The 21,682-nt window shown below is 40.0% G+C and overlaps 1 protein-coding gene across 1 annotated transcript in view; it reads right to left on the bottom strand.

The window, feature by feature from the left end:
- Positions 1-21,682, bottom strand: part of LOC123371906 (bifunctional heparan sulfate N-deacetylase/N-sulfotransferase 3) — a 119,678-nt gene that overhangs the window by 20,604 nt on the left and 77,392 nt on the right. The window contains exons 7-11 of the mRNA XM_045019782.1: positions 15,031-15,213; positions 12,287-12,383; positions 11,264-11,387; positions 8,134-8,308; positions 3,485-3,655 (exon numbers count right to left, since the gene is read on the bottom strand). Coding sequence (XP_044875717.1) covers positions 3,485-3,655; positions 8,134-8,308; positions 11,264-11,387; positions 12,287-12,383; positions 15,031-15,213 — 750 coding nt within the window. The remainder of the gene's footprint in view (positions 1-3,484; positions 3,656-8,133; positions 8,309-11,263; positions 11,388-12,286; positions 12,384-15,030; positions 15,214-21,682) is intronic.

Raw genomic sequence — 21,682 nt, 5'->3', positions numbered from 1 at the left:
AAACAGGAGATCACAGTGCACTAGGAAACTTTAAGTGAGAGGCAGAAAGGTCCACATGGACACTCAGTGCATGCCAGGCTAATGCGGGGTAAATTTAAAACCCAGCTTGCCGCAAGCTAAGTGTTTGTACAGACAAGCCCTCAGGAGTCCTATATTCTATACCTGATTCTGAGGGAAGTGTACTCGCAACCTTTTCTGCCCATTTCCTGCATGCCTGACCTCTTCTGTGCCTTGCCCCTCCAGTCTGCCCCAGTTTCAGGCTCAGTCTTCCACTCCAATTCCTCCATGCCCCATCCTGGTCCCCCCATTCAGTTCCTCATCCTAGTTTCTCCCCTTTTGGCTCCTTGTCCCAGTTTAGCCTTAGCCCCTACCCTTAGGCCTCTCTTACTTTTCCTCTTTGCTGGCCAGATGCCAGCAGTGGGGTCAATGATAGAACAGAATAGACTGATTTCCTCCTCTCAGTTTCTCGGCCTAGCACTTCAACAGCCCCTGTCTGTCAGGAGCAGCAATTGCAGAGAAAGTCCTTCTGTGCCCCTCGCAGCCCTGAGATGAAGCATGCCCAATAGAGATGGAATGTTCAGTCTCTACTGAGCATGAGTGAATGGGAAATTTCCAGAGGCTCAAAACTTGACCAAATTTGTGTAGATTTTCACAGGACTGGCAAAAGTTACATCCCTGGCATCAAGGCAACTCCTGTGCCAAATTTCAAGGCCTTGATCTAAAGCATGGCGGCACTAGAGCTTCTCAACAAACTTGTAAGAATTTTTTAACACAGGTAAAAGATGCATTTCCCCCCGATCTTGTTCTGATAAATGACTGAATCCTTTTTGCTGAAATTTTCTTCAAAATTCAGTCTGACACAGATGCCTGGCATGGAAAATTTCATCCCAAATGGTTAAATTTTGGCAAAGCTCTAAACAACTGAAAACAGGGTTTGTAAAGTGCTTTGAGCTCTACCGATGGAAAGCTCTATATAAGAGGTAGATATTATTATAATGAAAACTATCAGGGAATCTTAGCTATTTGCGTTGATACCTGCATTACCTATAATATCTTTGACTATAATAATAAATAATAACAATAATAATTTTAATTTATAAGGTGCCCCCCCACACAAAAGTGCTCAGGGTGCTGAAAAACAATCAGAAAAACAATTTTATTCATTAATAAAAGAACATGCTGACCTCAAAATTAGACAATAATAACAATAAAGATATGAAAGAAGATAACTTATGCGTTAGTTCATAGGTGGGTGAATATTGGACCTCACATGAGTCCAACATGTAAGGAATATACTACTCACATAGTGTCCCCATATAAGCTACATATATACATATTTGGTCCAGCTGGGATATGCTGGGTAGATTCCAGTCTTTCTTTGCATCTAAGGCTAAAACTTTATGTTCACTTGCTGATTTTAGATCTGCATCAGATAACCATTTTAATCATGCTGTACTCAATAGCAAATTTAGATATGACTGATTATGTTCATTGTGTTTACGCAGAAACAATGAGTCAGTCAGTGGTGATGGACAATTATTCGTTTTCACCGAGGGATATGAAATCCAATGTCCCTTGAGGACCTATCCTAGAATGCATACACGACCGACATACACGAGACCTTTGGAGAGATTAAATCTAAACAGAGTGTAGAGAATATCAAATCAGTATGCTGGTATTACACAGCTGTATATCCTATGGACTCTGCAAATTTGGATCCTAAAAGAACATGTAGACAATATCACCAGCCAGATGCATCAGAGCTTCTTTGTTCACACCATGGGAAAAGAGAAGTTGCAGCCTCTGGATAAATTCTCTCCTCCAAACATGCCCTTAGAGGGTGTGCTCGGAAGTAGTGCTTCACAGCGTCAGCATTCAGAAACATCAACGCCAGAAACAAAGCCTATCAACAAGACATGAGTAATGTGATGTATGCCACCCCTATGTTATGCACCAAAAGGAGTACGGGACTTGTGACTGCATGTCTTCTAAGGTATGTGCTTGGACAGTGTAGGCAGATAGATATCTTGTGAAGTATGTGTCTTCAGAGGTTTGTCAGGAGTATGCACTTTTCAGGTTCATTAAGTGATATCTGTTTTGAGATAAGCACACCTTGGTCTCATGCAGGGGTGGCTCCAGGCCCCAGCACGCCAAGCGCGTGCTTGGGGTGGCATGCCGTGGGGGGGCGCTCTGACGGTCACCGGGAGGGCGGCAGGCGGCTCCGGTGGACCTCCCGCAGGCGTGCCTGCAGAGGATCCGATGGACCCTCCGCAGGCACGTCTGCAGGAGGTCCACCGGAGCCGCGGGACCGGCGACTGGCAGAGCGCCCCCCGTGGTGTGCCGCTGTGCTTGGGGCGGCGAAACTGCTAGAGCCGCCCCTGGTCTCATGAATTGCACACACCGGGAAACACAAACCCTTTGAGGCTCAATGTGTAACACACAGAGATTCAAAGGGACAGGAGTGCCAACTGTAGCTTCTAAATGCACCAAAATACTCAATACTCAACAGAGCCATGCACCAATGAGCTGGGAGGGGAGTGGTGGCTCCCAATATACTAGCAGTGATACAATGCACTGACAGACCTGGAAGAGGTGTGATGGGTAGAGGACCTTAAATAGGCATCAACAGATCCCAAAACCCAGTGATGGCAGAGATCACAGAGGCACCAGTGTGCACAGAGGTAGTGATACACTGGCAGTTCCCAGTGAATTGAGCAGTGAAATGATTAGCTCATGGAAGGACCACTGAACTCATGAGCAGATGAAGACACTGAAGCACTTAATGACTAATGGGCCTTATGTCTTTATTTATCTGTGTATCATACCCAGTTCCAGACTCAAGCCTCTATATCCTCAAGTCTTCACAGTGTTCAGTGCACTAAATCTCCTTTGATCCCATCAGGGGTGGATAATGCATTGATACTTCACAATGCTGGCCAAGGTTTTGATGCTGCACAGGGCAGAAGCATTACAAAGCACCATCCCAGCAATTTATCATGATACATTAGGTTTCCCATCAATGCTTTTTGTTGGAAGCCCTGATAGGGTATCAAATGGCTGATGCCTGATGCACTCTGAAGCACTGGGTTTCCTATTGTGCTTTCTGACAGGTTCACCAATACAGCCAGTAGGGTGCCAGAAAGTGACAAGATTAAAACAAAAAACAACTCAGTGTTAAAGGCAGTTCAGTGTGCAAGAGGGGTGCAAGGAGCAGCAGTCCTGAAGCTTCCTCAGTTGCTGTTCCTGTTGCTTTTTGTTGATGGAAGTCCCAGTTGTGCAGTGCCAGGAGTTAGTGCATGGCTGTGACATCACCAGAAGGCCCCGCCAACCAATCAGAACATGGTTTTGGATAATCAGTGCCCCAAACCACACATTCATATATATTCATGAATAGTAATAATCAGTAATGAAGACTTCAGAAAAAGTGAATAATCTAAGATATCAAATTCATATGAAATAAGACACAATGTTACACTCTATTCACCTGAGAAGTTGGGAAATAAGTTAGCCATCTTTCTATATGGGTGGCATACCATCCAGGTCCTAGACATCTCTTCTGTAGAGATCTAAGCTCTGATGGGGCTCGAGGTCCGGCTGTGATCACCTGATAGAAGCTAAATTTTAGAGCTGCAGGGTCTTCATGAGATCGCTGATGCTGTAAAAGAAAGGTAAGTTACAAAATCATCATGGACACCGGAGTCCAGAGTCATAGAAATGGGACAGAATATATGTGGGCAATGGTCTATAGGACCTGCTTGTGACTCATTAAATTACATTACAAGTGAATTTCACTTAAGAAGCCTTGGCCTATATTAGATAAATTGTTGAGAAGATAAGAATAACACCACTATTAACTATCAAAAGATCTGACTAGTATTAGCATAGCAAACTAGCACACATTTTCATTTAATGAAGTGGCAGCTTATGCATAAACAAACCTAGGATAACAAACTCAAATATGGTGAACCTCTACTTATGCAGCCAAATCTTGAAGTCCTTACATGATTTATATTCAGACCTTACTCCAGCAAAGCTTTCACTGATGGTTATCAGATAGATAACTTCTACTTATAGGAACAAAAAAATCCATAAAATAAAATATATATAATATAGATCCTGAGATCCTTATTCAGTTTCTACTTATTCCTCATTTTGTCAAATTCCTATTGTAGTCAGAAGACCAGAAGAAAGGGACTTTTTGAAATAAGAGGCAACAATTAAGAACAGAGTGGGCAGGTTCTGGTCCATTCCAGTCAGATCCCACAGTTTCAAACACCCCATGTAACTAGATGGCATAGTGATAGGCATTATAGAAATACTTATAGAAAAAAGACAGATAAAATAATTGTATTTACTATTTCATGGATCAAAAAGTGAGGTACAAACTTGCATGATGGAATACTATATAGTAGTTACTGAATAACTTACAATGAGATGTCGGGTTTTACTAAGAAAGAAATTTTGTCTATAGGGTGCTGCTGTTATTATTATTAGTAAAGCAGACCTATATTCTAACAAGTTTGAACTAACTGGATTGATGATAAGTACCACAATCTTCCTTAACTCCTTAAACCTTGTTTGATTAGCCTGTCTCTGCTTCAAATTAAATTAAATTCCCATTGGCTATCTGGATATAAGGTCCATGTTCTTGGGAACTGTATTAGGCATTTACTATTGTTTTGTCTACTCATTGTAAATTACATTTGAATGTGGCTGAAACTGTGGAAAAGCAGCATCACGTGCCCCATAACCTCAGCCGTGTAGAACACAACGCCATTCACAGCCTCAGGAACAACTCTGGTATCATAATAAAAAAGGCTGACAAACAAGGTGCTGTCGTCATCATGAATAGGTCAGAATATGAACGACATTCTACAGGTCATTACCCTCTGATCACTCTGAGGGTTACCAAAAGAAACTACACCATTTGCTCAAAAAACTCCCTGAAAAAGCACAGGAACAAATCTGCATAGACACACCCCTAGAACCCCAACCGGGGGTATTGTATCTGCTACCCAAGATCCATAAACCTGGAAATCCTGGATGCCCCATCACCTCAGGCATTGGCACCCTGACAGCAGGATTGTCTGGCTATGTAGACTCTCTCCTCAAGCTCTATGCTTCCAGCACTCCTAGCTATCTTTGAGACACCACTGACTTCCTGAGGAAACTACAATCCATTGGTGATCTTCCAGAAAACACCATCCTGGCCACTATGGGTGTGGAAGCCCTCTACATCAACATTCCACACAAAGATGGACTACAGGCTGTCAGGAACAGTATCCCCGACAATGTCACGACAAACCTGGTGGCTGAACTTTGTGACTTTGTCCTCATCCACAACTATTTCACATTTGGGGATAATGTATACCTTCAAGTCAGCGGCACTGCTATGGGTATTTGCATGGCCTCACAGTATGCCAACATTTTTATGGCTGCTTTAGAACAACACTTCCTCAGCTCTTGTCCCCTAACGCCTCTATTCTACTTGTGTTACATTGATGTCATCTTCATCATCTAGACCCATGGAAAAGAAGCCCTTGAGGAATTCCACCATGATTTCAACAATTTCCATCCTTAGCCTGGACCAGTCCATACAAAAGATTCACTTCCTGGACACTACGGTGCTAATAAGCAATGGTCACATCAACACCACACTATACTGGAAACCTACTGACGGCTTTACTTACCTACATGCCTCCAGCTTTCATCCAGACCACATCACACAATCTATTGTCTACAGCCAAGCTCTAAGATACAACTGCATTTGCTGCAATCCCTCAGACAGAGACACACACCTACAGGATCTCTATCAAGCATCTGAAAACTACAATAACTACCGGATGAAGTGAAGAAACAGATTGACAGAGCCAGAAGAATACCCAGAAGTCACTTACTCCATGACAGGCCCAACAAAGAAAGTAACAGAATGCCACTAGCTGTCACTTTCAGCCCCAACTAAAACCTCTCCAGCGCATCATCAAGGATCTACAACCTATCCTGGAGGACAATCCCTCACTCTCACAGATCTTGGGAGACAGGACAGTCCTCGCTTACAGACAGCCCCCCAACCTGAAGCAAATACACACCACCCAACAAAAACAATAACTCAGGAACCTATCCGTGCAACAAAGCCCATTGCCAACTCTGTCCACATATCTATTCAAGGGACATGCTTATAGGATCTAATCATATCAGCCACACCATCAGAGGCTCGTTCATCTGCACATCTACCAATGTGATATATGCCATCATGTCCCAGCAATGCCCCTCTGTCATGTACGTTGGCCAAACCGGACAGTCTCTACGCAAAAGAATAAATGGACACAAATCAGATGTCAAGAATTATAACATTCAAAAACCAGTTGGAGAACACTTCAACCTCTCTGGTCACTCAATTACAGAACTAAAAGTCGCAAGTCTCCAAAAAAAAAGAACTTCAAAAACAGACTCCAACGAGAAACTGCAGAATTGGAATTAATCTGCAAACTGGACACCATTAAATTAGGCTTGAATAAAGACTGGGAGTGGATGGGTCATTACATAAAGTAAAAACTATTTCCCCGTGCTAATTTTTCCCCTACTGTTACTCTCACTTTCTTGTCAACTCTTGGAAATGGACCATCCTGATTATCACACAATTTTTTTTTCTCCTGCTGATAATAGACCACCTTAATTGATTAGTCTCATTATAGTTGGTATGGCAACACCCATTTTTTTCATGTTCTCTGTGTATATATATCTTCCTACTGTATTTTCCACTGCATGCATCTGATGAAGTGGGTTTTAGCCCATGAAAGCTTATGCTCAAATAAATTTGTTAGTCTCTAAGGTGCCACAAGTACTCGTTCTTTTTGCTGATATAGACTAACACGGCTACCACTCTGAAATTTGAGTTTAAGATATTCAAAGTTCCCCTTCAACATTAACCTGCTTGCTTGTTATGATGCCAAAAAGACAATGGTAGCAAGAATGGTACTTCAGTAGTATTGATTGAACTCTGAGGTAAAATACAGTACTAAACTTTATTGGGTGTAATTAAAAAAATATTTGGTGCTGATACTGGATTTAAGTTGGAGTGTGAAATCTGATCTTGTGTGTGCTTTTACCTTATACTATACAGATTTCATGGGGAAGACCAGCATTTCTCAAATTGGGGGTCCTGACCCAAAAGGGAGTTGCCGGGGGGGGGGTGTCACAGTATTGCCACCCTTACTTCTGCACTGCCTTCAGAGCTGGGCATCTGGACAGTGGCAGCTGTTGGCCAGGTGCTCCGCCAGCAGCAGCACAGAAGTAAAGGTGGAAATACTATACCATGCCATCCTTACTTCTGCACTGCTGCCTTCAGAGCTGGCCTCCCAGCCAGCAGCCGCCACTCTCCAGCAGCCGCCACTCTCCAGCTGCCCAGCTCTGAAGGCAGTGCTGCCACCACCAGCAGCGCAGAAATAAGGATAGCGTCCTGCAACAGCCTTGCAACCTCCCCACAACTCCTTTTTGGGTCAGGATTCTTTCAATTATACCACCATGAAATTTCAGATTTAAATAGCTGAAATCGTGAAATTTACGATTTTTAAAATCCTATGATGGTGAAATTGACCAAAATGGACCATGAATTTGGTAGGTCCCTATATATGTTCCTTTATTATGGTCAGTTTAACAAAAGTTTAAAAAGTTAACCTTACTCAAAATTCAGGCCTTATTTCATGTCTGCAAAAAACTTAGACCATGAGTAATTGCATGTACATACTTCATATTTGGAAGCACAAATTGGGCAACTGTTCACATGCCTGGCACTCAGATGCACAATTAGTTGTGTAAATGCAGATTCTTTACATGCAGTTATTCATACAAGCACTTTTTTTGCATGCACATAGTACAGCCAGAGTTCTGAAAAATATGGCCTTCAGTGTTTATATATTTTAAAAGAGTGGATTATCAAGTTTATATGTATAGGAAGCTTTTTCTGTACTCAGGGAATTGTTGTGTGATGAACTGGTTTTCAAATAAATGCTTACCTGATCAAACCCCTCTGTTTTTTCAGTATTTAATCATAATATATTAAGACGCTCCCAGATAAAAACTGTTTTATACTTAATTCAACTAGAACCTGCCTTTATTTTTCAAAGTCCCTACCTGATACCAGGAGTATGCCCGATCTGATGGGTCGATGAGAATGGTGATGATCTTGGCCTTAGGGATCAGGGAAGCTGCTCGTTTGGGAGCTTCCTCGGAATGGAAGTAGTTGGCACTTTTTTCAAAGAGAAAGTCAGTGCTGACATTGGATGGTACAGGGAAGAAATCCATATACCTAGAAAAGGAACACTGTCCTCAGAATTACTCAAAAGTCCTGCATACACTAAAGCAAGGCGGGTGGGTGCATATGTTAAATATATTAGAGAATAATCCATAAAAATAACAGACAATCATTGTCAAGTAAAAACATTCAAAAATAAAAGGCCTTGTTTTTTGTACTGAGAAGAAAGTGTTATAGGTGTAACAAACAATTTATCCTCTTTAAATAGTGGGCCAGTTCCTGAAATAGTCACTCATTTCTTACTCAGTCATTACTCAGGCAAAACTCTAATCAAAGTCAATAGTAAAGACTGAGTAAAAATAAAAACTTCTGAATCTGGCCCACTGCTATTTATAAAAAAAATGTGCTTTATTATTCCTATTACAGCACAGGATGGCATTTCAGTTACACCACAGCAGAATATCTAAGAAAATAATATTCAGAATCAGGGTTCCTGTTATCAAATCTGACAAGAGTTTGTTAACATGAAGATGTTACTTAAAAACTTAGCAAGAAAATCTCACTACCTCTTCAGACAAGAGTCCTCCAAGTGGTGAAAGCACCTCTGAATTACTATTCTATATATCAGAGTTTTATGGAAACAAAGCAGGCTGTTTTTAGTTTGTTTAGTTCTGAGCTTTTCCTCCTCCAACAACCTGTCATATTATCATCAGACTTGTCTATCCACAACCAACATACCAGTTTTCACTGTTTTCGAGGGGGGGGAAAGGGAATTGACAAATTTGGGTGGTTGTGTTTTTCTTTTTACCTCCTGTTGCTAACAATATCAAATACTATATATAGTAACTTCTTCAGAGTGGATTGACTGTAATGGTTAAATTTTACCCCACTGCACAGATCTTGTGTTGGCCCTCTGCCAGGGGGTGAATTTCACCTAACATAAATATAAAAAGCTGTTCCATAAAAATAGCTAAGAGTCTGTGTGATTGGTGGATAGTCAGCAGATTTTATCAGTTAGCTGTCAGCTATTTCCCACCCATCAGACTGACTTCTCACAGTCAGTAATGAATGCTGACCCACTGAACTTTGTAATAAGAATCTGCTGCAACAATTATAACTCTATGAAAACTATAGACCTTAAAATAAATTCTATGTGAATTTTCTCCACTTGGAACATATAGCAGCCTTTACACTATTAATTTTATGGATGAATAAAAAGTCTAAGGCAATAACTTTTCCCTGACGCCAGAGAGTAAAGAAACAAGACTGAGTATCAAGAATCTTTTATTGGTGCTCCCTGCTTAATGCGCTGTATTACTGGTTTTCACCTTTGAACACTTTACCCTGCAGCACTTTTTGAAAGCAAGACCAACCAAATGTATCTTTGTCGAGCTCTTTGGTAACTTCTTGGGTAAACCATGGGGAATAAGGTAGTGATGATGAACCTTTTCTCTTCACTTATCCCTGTTTACTACCTTACTGACTGCTGAATATTTTCCTCATTATCTGATCCTTGAAAATACTTTTTAAAAGCATTTCTCCCCCACAACGGACTGGCAATTTACTGTTTTCCATTTAAAACCAAGAACAAACTGCTTGTGGCTGAAATTTTCATTAGATTAGTCTTTTCAGTATTTTAGAAATAAGATGTTCAACCTGAAATATTAATCATGCTATCTTATACTCAATTTATAATATTACTTTTATTGTCATAGCTTCAAAAACACGTGTAAATAGGAAACAAAGCACCTGCCAGAGAAATGTATGAGAATCTCATCCCTAAAGAGATATATAATTAAGAAACATACATTGCTTTCCTTTTTCTGTTATTCACACATTCTAAGTATATTAACATCCTGAGACATACATGTAATTCTCATTAAGATTACATAGTATTGCCTCATGTTGAGAACAGATATCTCTTTATATGCTGCATTAGAGGGAAGATAAAAATCTTACGCATTTACTGTGTTTTTGACTGAGGCTACCATAGAATCATAGAATATCAGGGTTGGAAGGGACCTCAGGAGGTCATCTAGTCCAACCCTCTGCTCAAAGCAGGATCAATTCCCAACTAAATTATCCCAGACAGGGCTTTGTCAAGCCTGACCTTAAAAACCTCTAAGTAAGGAGATTCCACCACCTTCCTAGGTAACCCTTTCCAGTGCTTCACCACCCTCCTAGTGAAAAAGTTTTTCCTAATATCCAACTTAAATCTCCCCCACTGCAACATGAGACCATTACTCCTTGTTCTGTTATCTGCTACCACTGAGAACAGTCTAGATCCATCCTCTTTGGAACCCCCTTTCAGGTAGTTGAAAGCAGCTATCAAATCCCCCCCGCTCATTCTTCTCTTCTGCAGACTAAACAATTCCAGTTCCCTCAGCCTCTCCTCATAAGTCATGTGCTCCAGTCTCCTAATCATTTTTGTTGCCCTCCACTGGACTCTTTCCAATTTTTCCACAGCCATCTTGTAGTGTGGGGCCCAAAACTGGACACACTACTCCAGATGAGGCCTCACTAATGTCCAATAGAGGGGAATGATCACGTCCCTCAATCTGCTGGAAATGCTCCTTCTTATACAGCCCAAAATGTCGTTAGCCTTCTTGGCAACAAGGGCACACTGTCGACTCATATCCAGCTTCTCATCCACTGTAACCCCTAGGTCCTTTTCTGCAGAACTGCTGCCCAGCCATTCAGTCCCTAGTCTGTAGCAGTGCATGGGATTCTTCCATCCTAAGTGCAGGAGTCTGCACTTGTCCTTGTTGAACCTCATCAGATTTCTTTTGGCCCAATCCTCTAATTTGTCTAGGTCCCTCTGTATCCTATCCCTACTCTCCAGCCTATATCCCTACCCTCCACGGTAATTTATGTGCATTTAAATATCATTTTAGAAGGGTAGTAGTAGTCATTTTCAAAATGTGTAGACACACATTACAAAGTGTAATGCCATTTTTGTATTGTGCACAGTACATAAACTTTTATATTTATACTAATAACCCATCTTACCAATCAATCCCCCTGTGGTAGTTATTTCTATTAAAGAACTGTACCTCCTCAAAGGTTTTTGGGCTGGGGGAGTTACTAATGATGGAAGGATGCATAATCAGGAACAAATACAAAGCTGTGGTACCTGAAAATAGGATGAAAGTCCAAAGGTTAACAAAGCATATATATTCTGTGAGCCAGATCCTCACCTGGTGTAAACCAGCATAGCTCCATTGAATTCAATGATTTTATGCTGATTTACGCCAGCTGAAATCCTGGTCCTATAATTCTTAACCAAACACTTTTAAAGACATTTGTACAATTAATACTGAATACAGGAGCATCACTGTTGATGATACACCTATTAATGTTTTTAAAACTTGATTTTAAAAACAAATTATTGTATCTGTGCTGAAGTTGTCACAAAAAAGATTGACTTAAACTCCAGCCACTTAAACTCTTGTTAGATATATTAACAGTAGGTGGTTGGTGGCATATGAAAGGGAGTAGATAAAAAAATGTGCCATTTTCTGATCACAAAGAGAAGCAACTATAAATTAAATGAATAAAGTCCTGCAGCCTTACAATTCTACCTGTCCTGTAGGGATTTCCTGACTTGCAGTGTAAATTCCACTGAATAACACTGACTTCCTGTAAACAAGACACACTTTTCTTGTAGGACAGGTTGAAGCTTGGGGGCCATGGGACTGTGTACATGTGTTGAAAAATTACTGCCTTTCCTCTCTCAGCTTTGATAAAATCCTGTCAATCACTCAGTCACCACTTGATCTGTTTATCAGAGTGTTAATCACATCACTTCTCAGTTAAACCCAATGAAAAATCTAACACTCTCCACTACAACTACACTGTCTGTGTAACGTTTTTATCACTTACATTATCCAAGGTACAATAATGTCAGAAAATAAAATGTGCTATCAGATAATCAAGGTTTATACAAAGCTCGGCGTGATTAAAACTGATTCTCTATTGTAATAATTTGAATTTGCATATCACCAGACTCATTAAAATGCTATAAACTCTCACCAGTTTTCTGGGGTCCTATAACCAGGAATTTTGGTAATCGATCACAGGTTTTTTCTTTAGACCAGATATCTCTGTGCCGCTTGTCATCACAGGGATTCTAAGTGGGACAAAAGCAATATCTGAGAATTTTATTTGTAATTTTTTGTTCAGTTTTTGCCCTAGATACATAAATCTCCAGGAACTATCGGTCTACAAGAAATCGTAGTAGGAAACATCATCTGCTCCTTTATTATGGATACCAATATGCTATGTGACAAATTCTGATCTCACTTACAGTGGTGTAAATGGATTTACTCAAGATCTACAATGTAACAGAGAACAGCCGCTCTGAATTCATCTCTGTGTAAAGAGGAACGTTCAAGCAACTGTATTCAAAAAAATGTTGTTTTCACTGTGATCTCCTATGTATATATCCATCCAAGTTCAAAACAGACATTGGTTTAACAGACAAATCCATTCCTGGTGCTTACATTCAGTGGAATTATGCCCGGGGTGAATCTGGTCCATTGTACTTTAGATGTAAGAACCATTCAAAATGAGCAATTTGATCACTTGCATAAAAATGGAATTGTACTTAAATCACTAATGAAGTTCTCTAATTGCCAATTCATTCTCTTTTACCCTTATATAACAGCTAAGACCCTAAGACGGGCTGCAGTTTTTAAAATGAATGAATGGCTGATTACAGCTTTCAAACTTTGTTTTGATCCTCTGCATTCACATGTAGGTATCCAGAATTTCTGTGCATCTCCAACTGGCATGAAGAGTGTATGCTCAGCCTACCACACTCTTCAAAGTAAAAAATATGCAGGTGTTTAATAGCATGCAAAAAGACTTTCATACTAGGGTTCATTTTGCCACCAGTTTCATATATGGGCATAAGGTGGCACCTAGTACTGTCACTAAATAAAGGAGAAGTCAAAATACTGCTTGTGTACGCAGATCGGTCTTAGTTCTGCTGCTTAGCAATATATACCTGACAGGAAGAGGAAATCAGACTTCTTTTAGGCTATTTTTTTTTTAAAAAGAATCTTCTGGATTACACCAGCAAAACTAACAAATATGCTGGTAATATAATTTAGTGCAAATGTTTTAAAGCAGAAGTAAGGAACTTCCTATGAACTGTATGCAAACAAACTGCAACACTGTCAGTACTTTTTATTCAAAATTATTTGCAATTTTTTTCAATAAATAATTCTAAATCTGCAGGTCATTCAGGTACAGTACATTGCAAATTTATGAAATTCATGCTCAGTTTGTTACATAAGTCACATGGCATTGCTTTTGTTCTGATTAGATGTTTTATTTAACTAAATAACAGCAGTGTGAATTTCAAGCTGTGTATTAAAGTATTACATTTTAAATTTGACACTCACACTTATTGATTAGGCATGTAATTCAAAATCCACTATTGGAAAACATTTGAGTGGTCACGTTTAAATTGTGCTTTTTGAGGATATTTGCTTTAGTAAAGCTTGTCCTTAGGAATATTCTTGCAAAGCCAACCAAAAAGGGGTAGGATCACACTGAAAGTGAATTCGTTTGTCAGAATGAATATTCAGAGACAATTTTCTACAATATTTGGGCAGCTTTAGTTTTAATGTGTAAGATTAGTTCAACATTAAAGAAAAATATTACACTGGCATAATTGAATTGTCACCAATTTTGTGCACAAGCAATGCTGCAATGTTCAATAGGTCCATCAGTTGTTTTTCTGTATCTTCAGTGACCGTGGTGTAATGATTAGGTGATTCACTGAATATGTGTCAGTTCCAGGGTCAGTGCAGACTGCAGCATATGGTAGTCACATCCTGATATTTTCAGTTTGCTCACTTTTAAGTAAAATAATTAAATCAATGGAGTTGATACAATCGATAAATTAGGCCCAGTATTGGTAAATTTCTTCCTTGGCCAGTTCCCATCCTTTTTGTGAATTACTTTTTAATCTATTTCTAGTAGGCCAGTCATACTAGAACAGGGTTAGGCAACCTATGGCACGTGAGCCGAAGACAGCACGCAAGCTGATTTTCAGTGGCACTCACACTGCCCAGGTCCTGGCCACCAGTCCAGGGGACTCTGTATTTTAATTTAATTTTAAATGAGGCTTCTTAAACATTTAAAAACCTTATTTACTTTACATACAACAATAGTTTAGTTATATATTATAGACTTATAGAAAGAGACCTTCTAAAAACGTTAAAATGTATTACTGGCACATGAAATCTTAAATTAGAGTGAATAAATGAAGACTCGGCACACCACTTCTGAAAGGTGGCCGACCCCTGTAGTAGTGTCTAGGCACCAGTGAGCCTTAATCCTCTCTCCAGTTAATAGGATACACTCCTCTGCTACTGCACATGGCAAGAGATGCAATTTCCTTAATGGCAAAATATCAATTATTTTTAAAAGATGTTTAAGTTGCTTCATTCCTGTCAGTTACAAAATAACTCAAGATATGGGAGGAATTACACAATAAAGTTTTTACTGTATTTGTAAATATCAGGTGCAGTCAGCAATAAAATGAGAAACAAATTCCTAACATCTTTAAATTGTTCTCTCTTTTTAAATGCAGATTAAGACAATCTGTTAATGACAGAAGAAAACAATTACCTTAATCTTTAAAATTCAGCAGGTGATTATGAAACTATTAAGTATCACCATTTTGTTTGATGGGAAGTTAAAACAAAATTCTTCACAAACAAGACAAAAATATTCTCTGTTCATCTCTTTTTTTATAATCCTACCTGCCAGAGAGGGTCCTTCTGCTCAGGAAAGAGCTCAAAGTACTTGTGAGCCAGCTGGACTGGAGGCAGAGTTTGCAGTTTCAGGTTGGTCCAGCTCTGAACAAAGTTGGCTAGATTCACAAAGGTATACAACCCCAGGCGATCATTCCCATAGTTGGACAAATGGGTCATGAAGATGCTGATCTTTAAAAATAAAATAAAATGAAGTACATGTTCTCTTATTGTGTCACTAGATGGCAGTGCAGCCATAACAAAGTTTGTTTTTGACTGCTACTTCCATTTAGAACTGCCAGTAGTTTTGTTCACATAGGAAGTATCAGAGGGGTAGCCGTGTTAGTCTGGATCTGTAAAAGCAGCCAAGAGTCGTGTGGCACCTTATAGACTAACAGATGTTTTGGAGCACGAGCTTTCGTGGGTGAATACCCACTTCGTCGGATGCATGTATTCACCCACGAAAGCTCATGCTCCAAATTGTCTGTTAGTCTATAAGGTGCCACAAGACTCTTTGCTGCTTTCACATAGGAAGAGATTCTACCACCAGCCTCACTAAACAGAATTTTTCTCCTTAAGTGGACCTACTGAAATCAAAGGGACTATTTATGGAGTAAGGCACTACTCAATGTGAGAATGTGGTGAATACTTTTACCAAATTGTATAATATTCACAGCAACCTTATTACAGCAATGCAGATGGGCAAAGGAGTGGCATTGCAAAAATAGCACACACATGTACCTCTTAATGTGAAATATACATGCAGCAGGGGCTAGAAACAAACAAAAAATCTGGATGTTATTTTAAAGGAAGAGTGAGTACTTGGAGAACAAGAGGATATCAGACCTTTAGTGTTATAAATACCGTGATCCAAATGTTATTATTTAAGCTGTACATTATTAAGGGAGAGAACTCATCTTCCTATGTGCCTGTAAAGCACCCTACCATACCACTGGTGTTATATAAAAATAAGAGATTGATAGTTTTGGAAACTGTGAGCGTTTTGAGGGCAGACAGCCTAATTAACTGGCCTAAATTCTCAAAAACGATTATTTGATGTAGTAAATCCTTTGACAATGTCCAACTGCTTATTAGAGATATTTTGTCAAACAATAAGCACATCGTCAAATTAGAAATGGGTGGGGGCATTTTCTTGCAGCAAATCAGAAAATTTTCAAATAATTTTGTATGAAATATTTGCAATGAAAATTTTTGCGTGATTTCCTAAGAGCTGATGAATTTGCTTGTATTTTGCTTTCCTAAGGCTTGATCATGCAGCTGTTACTCAGATGAGTATTCTGAGCTGAGGTCATTAGACTCAGCAGTGTTCTCAGAATCCAGAAGGAACAGAGGGTGCTCTAGTCCACAAGATTCCACAGGAATTCCTCATAGGAAGCACCCATAATCTCATAGGATCACATCCTTAGGCGACACCTCTGTGGGATTGTCTGAGTAAAGACTACTCATGTGGGTAAGAGGTTACAAGATCAGGCCCATATGTAGATGCAGTTCCTCAACTGAGGCCTACAGGAGTTGCACTCATGAATAGGAGGTGCAATATTGGGTGCCCAAATACCATGTTGATGAGCACAGTATAAATATACAGCCATACAAAGGCTAGGGCTCACTAGGAGTATTCATGTAAGGGCTGCAAAATCAGAACTCAATTTGCAAAATATTTCATTTTCACAATATGAAAAATAGTTTTTCACTGATTCTGCCTTGTGCTCACAGAATAACTTGCAGTTCCCTGCCCTTTAGAAGAGTGAAATTCCCACCCACTGTTTTTGAGAAACCAGTGCAAAGCCACATTCTACAGCCTCCCTTCTATGAGAAATTTAAGTGTTTCAAAAACTCTTCTAATCCTGCTTGTAGATTCATTTCTGTTCTGTTGACAGTGAAACTTGCAATGAGCCCTCTTTTTAACAAAAGACATTTCCAGTGAATGATTCTAAAACCACTTCAGAAACTAATGTTACTGCTTTGTGTGAAGGAATTCAAATCTTAAAGAAACAAAAGGGAAGGGGGAGGGAGAACAGTGTAAGAAGCTGACCTTGTATTGTTTCGGTTTCAAAGTATTTTAAAGCACTGTGGCTTTGTCAGACACACAATATTTTTAAAGCTTAGCATTTCTAGTTTTGTAATTCTACCTGAACATTATGCAACATTTGCAATAAGCGAATGCATTGTTTCACAGAATATTTGTTTGAGTGTCATTTTGTGACACCTCTGGCCTTGTGACTCAAGCCTGGGGTTTCATTTTGTGCTACTTCAGAAGGATAAGGAGATACACTGAGAGATAATTTATTAGCAATTTCCTTTTTAAGCTAGGACAGTAACATTTTGTAATAGATGGCAATATTCCCTTTAGGCAAGGCATAATACATAGTTTTGCCAAATGTGTAACCTTTTCAAATGTCCTTTATTATTTTTAGTTCTGAAAGCATGAGCAGACCAGCAACAGGACTGTTGTGCTCAACAAAGATATAATTGGAATGTTTCCACAAAAATGTTGCTTGCTTTCTTGGCAGCTTCTCTCTTTCCTACACCTGTACTGACCTCTGACATTTATAATGTCAGTTCATCTCCTGGCAATTCCTTACCTGTCACAACTTCAGCACTGCAGTGGAAGAAAAAAGGAAGAGAACTTGAAAAGGTTATTAGTTCAGGGAAAATATGTATTATTCTTTCCCTGAAGGGAATATCACTATAATTTTAAGAATGTTATAGAGTGGAGGTTAAAAAAATGGGCTGAATAGATCATAATAAATCATCTTCAATATATGAAGCACTGTCAATGAGGGGGAAAAATGTCAACAGAGATGTCAATTTGAGTTTTGCCATCATTCTTACATTATAAATACCTTGTGAGTAAATATTTACAACAAAAGAGAGATGATCAAATACCAGTTTAAAACTCAGATTACTAAAACCTTACAGAAAGCCATATTTATTGTTATCAAATACATGAAATATATGACATCTTTATATGACAGACGGTGTCTTCTTCTATAACTAAATCCAATATATTACTAATTACCTGATATTTTCTGTCAGGGAAAATTTAAACAGTAGTTTCCCCCACATTTTTAGATATTCTTCAAGTGAGCAGTTATTAAAGTCATTGCCAGTCCCACCGCCTGTTGAATAAGGCCCATAAGTAGGGCCCTACCAAATTCACAGCCATGAAAAACACGTCACAGACTGCGAAATCTGGCCTCCCCCGTATGAAATCTGGTCTTTTGTGTGCTTTTACCCTACACTATACAGATTTCATGGGGGAGACCAATGTTTCTCAAATTGTGGGTTCTGATCCAAAAGGGAGTTGCAGGGGGGGTTGCAAGGTTATTTTAGGGGGGTCACGGGATTGCCACCCTTACTTCTGTTCTGCCTTCAGAGCTGGGTGGCTGGAGAGTGGCAGCTGCTGACTGAGGGCCCAGCGCTGTAGGCAGCAGCGCAGAGATAAGTGTGGCAATACCATTCTATGTCATCCTCACATCTGTGCTGCCTTCAGAGCTGGGCTCCCAGCTAGCCACTGCCACTCTCTGGCCACCCAGCTCTGTAGAAAGGGGGATGAAGGCTCCGCCACTGCCAGCGGCATCGCAGAAGTAAGCGTAGGAGTATCGCACCCTCCAACTCTTTTTGGGTCAGGACCCCTACAGTTACAACACTGTGAAATTCCAGTTTAAATAGCTGAAATCATGAAATTTATTAGTTTAAAAATCCTCTGACCATGCAATTGATGAAAATGACTGTGAATTTGGTAGGGACCTACCCATAAGTATTTGTGAAAATGTAAAATAATGACTCCATCTTGTGCTACATTGAAAATAAAGAAAAAATAGTGACCTAGGGCTCAAGACACCAGTGTATCTGATCTGAGTGCTGCACAGAACTGGAAGTAAGGGGTGGCAATTGCCCCCTCCCCTATATTGGGGCTTGCTACGAGTCAGTGCAGCTCCCTGCACAGGTCAGATCAGCATGTCGGTTGCCTGAGTCTATGTCCATCTACAAAAGGTCCCTGTAGGCCATTCTGGCAACCATGAACAGGTGGAGTGTAGCAGTGTTCCGGCAACACTCATTTCCCTGGGAACAAACCTGATCTGCATCATGCACCAGGGGCTTCTAGGAGAGGTGAAGCAGAGCCAGATATGCAAACTCTATACCTGCCAGGGAACTTTTGTCTACATTGGGGGAATTCTCTGAGGGTGATCTACAGCACCCTTGTGGCCACTTTGAGAATCACAATCTGGTCCCTGCTCCCCCCTTGCTGAAGTGATGTGCACCAGCCCTTTTGGTAGCTTACATTTCCCTTCACACTGGCTCAGGTGCACAGGCTGGCATGTTGCAGGCAGAGTCTTGGCTCTGCCCTATTTCCCACTTCTGCCTTCCCACACACCTGTGCATAAAGGGGAATAGCTGTCCAGCAAGGTGCTGGCAATGTGGAGAGCCAAGGCAAAGGAGGCTCCTTATGCCTCCTGACTTCTATTCCTGGGCATGCCGTCTCATCACTGGGTACTGATCATTATTATTTTTCTTGCTTGTTGAGTTTTATTTTGATGAATTATTTTTTTCCATGACCACAATGCCCCAAACTCTAGTGTAGCAAGTTTTAACAAAAGGGAATGCTTTCTTTTTCCATCCTAGGTAATAATTACTATGTTGTTAGCAAATATGTTGTAGTAAAATTTATTCTCTCGAAAAGCCACACCACTAATTGGGAGATCTACTGGAACATATGTGAGTTTTAGGGAGGCTAAATCCAGCAACTCACATAATTTGTGCTATAATCCTGCCCCAATAATCTTGCACCTCTGAGCAATCCCATGAGATATAAATGAAGCTTCATCTATTTCTCCATCCCTTTCTTTAAAGTGAACCAGCTCTGAATGAATTCCTGTTTACTCTAACCTGCCTGCATTTTAGTCTGTGTCCTTCAGTGAAAACATCCTATTTTAGTCTATCCTATCAAGCCCTCTTATGGCATCTCAGCATTGTCTGTATTTCAGTACAAGCAGGTTCACCCTTCTTAGCCTTTCCTCATAAAAAAACTATCATCTTGGTTGCACTTCACTGCACTCTCTCCATGGGATTTAATATCCGTCATAAGGGGACTGAAACTGAATAGAGACAATCTTTAAAATGATAGTTTGGGACTAAACCTGGCCTTTGGGCAGCAATTCCTTTCTTGCTCCCACCCCTCTCTGAATCACAGTGGCAAAGGTGCCCTCCTCTGTTCTATTTCCGCACAGGAGCCCTCTGGGTAGCTGTATAATCAGCTCCTTTCGGCTTTTCGTCATCATCTCCCTTTTCTTTCCTCCACAGAATAAGAGTGGCAGAAGTGCTCTTTCTGTTCTTCTCTCCTTCCAAACCCTCGAGGTAGCTGATCAGAAGTTCCTTTTGGCTTCTGGTTGGTGCTGAAGAAATGAAGGGAAACGGGACAAGCATCCCAAAGATACAGCTTTTATCTTTTTGAATGCAATTCTGCTTTACTTATTGTGATGGAAATTACTTTGTTACAACAGTTCTTCCCAGCTGGGTGCAACAGCTTGTAGGACAATAATTATCATTTAGCTTGTGATTGGGTCTCTACTATTAAATGACACATGCAAGAAAAAGATGAACTGAAATGCTCTAATTTATCCACCAAGAACAAATAATTTACATAAAATGAAAACACTAAAAAAATACCATGCTTCCAGAGAAAAAGAAACTTTATTTTAAAGTAGAGATTTTAATAAATATCTATTAATTCAAAACAACATTGTTGTACCTATTAACAATGAGAAAGTGAGGAAATTCTTAGCTGAGATTCCACAACATTCATACAGGCAGAAGTTTTTCTGAGAAAAGTAGAGTAGCTCCCTTCCTACATGCATTCTGCTTTCCATTCAACAAACTTTGGGGACCCCTCAGTGTTGTTGTTTTTAGGGATGTGTGTGTGAGCACTCCCTTATCCTTCTGTGCCCTGTTTCCACTTTCTTGACTCAATCATCCTCTCTCTTCAGAAAGGAGAGGGGACCACATCAAGGAACACTGCAATAGGGGAGAAGTTTACCATGATAAGTAGTGTGGGTCCTGGGGCTTGTTCAATTATTGTGAATAACTGATAGGGAGGGAAGGAGAGAGTCTGGCTGGCTTGAGTAGGGATATTGGAGTGGAGTTTGTGAATTTTCCCATTCTGCAAACATCCTCCTCCAGGTCTGTAAAACATACCAAACCTCAATCTCAATTTGAGCATATTCAAATTTTGATACAAATATTTTGCTTAGGTCTAGTTTAGGCCCACTATTCTTCCTGCAATCTGTACACACAAATAACTCCCATTGACTTCAGTAGGAGTTACTTACACACAGGACTGTTGGATGCGGCTGCAGTTAGTTAAGTAACAATAACACAGGAATAAAGAGCAAGTAAACTGTATAACGAAGTTCTCACTATTTTTATATTTTGGACCTGGGACCAGATTAGCCGCAAGAGAAAAGGCTGATAGGTACACATTTCTCCTGGATTAGGCACTGCTGTCATCTCTGAGCAAATTTAACTTTGACTCATTTTCTTATTGTTAAACCATTCACTTACATATTTTTGTCATGGGCACAATTTTGCACTCAAATCCATGTCATATGTTGTGCACCAATATACCAGAGCAGTATTAAGG

The sequence above is a fragment of the Mauremys mutica genome, chromosome 5 (genome assembly GCF_020497125.1).
Source record: "Mauremys mutica isolate MM-2020 ecotype Southern chromosome 5, ASM2049712v1, whole genome shotgun sequence".
NCBI lineage: Eukaryota > Metazoa > Chordata > Testudines > Geoemydidae > Mauremys > Mauremys mutica.
Note: the sequence above shows the minus strand (reverse complement) of the source record. Positions and strands in the feature narration are given on the sequence as shown.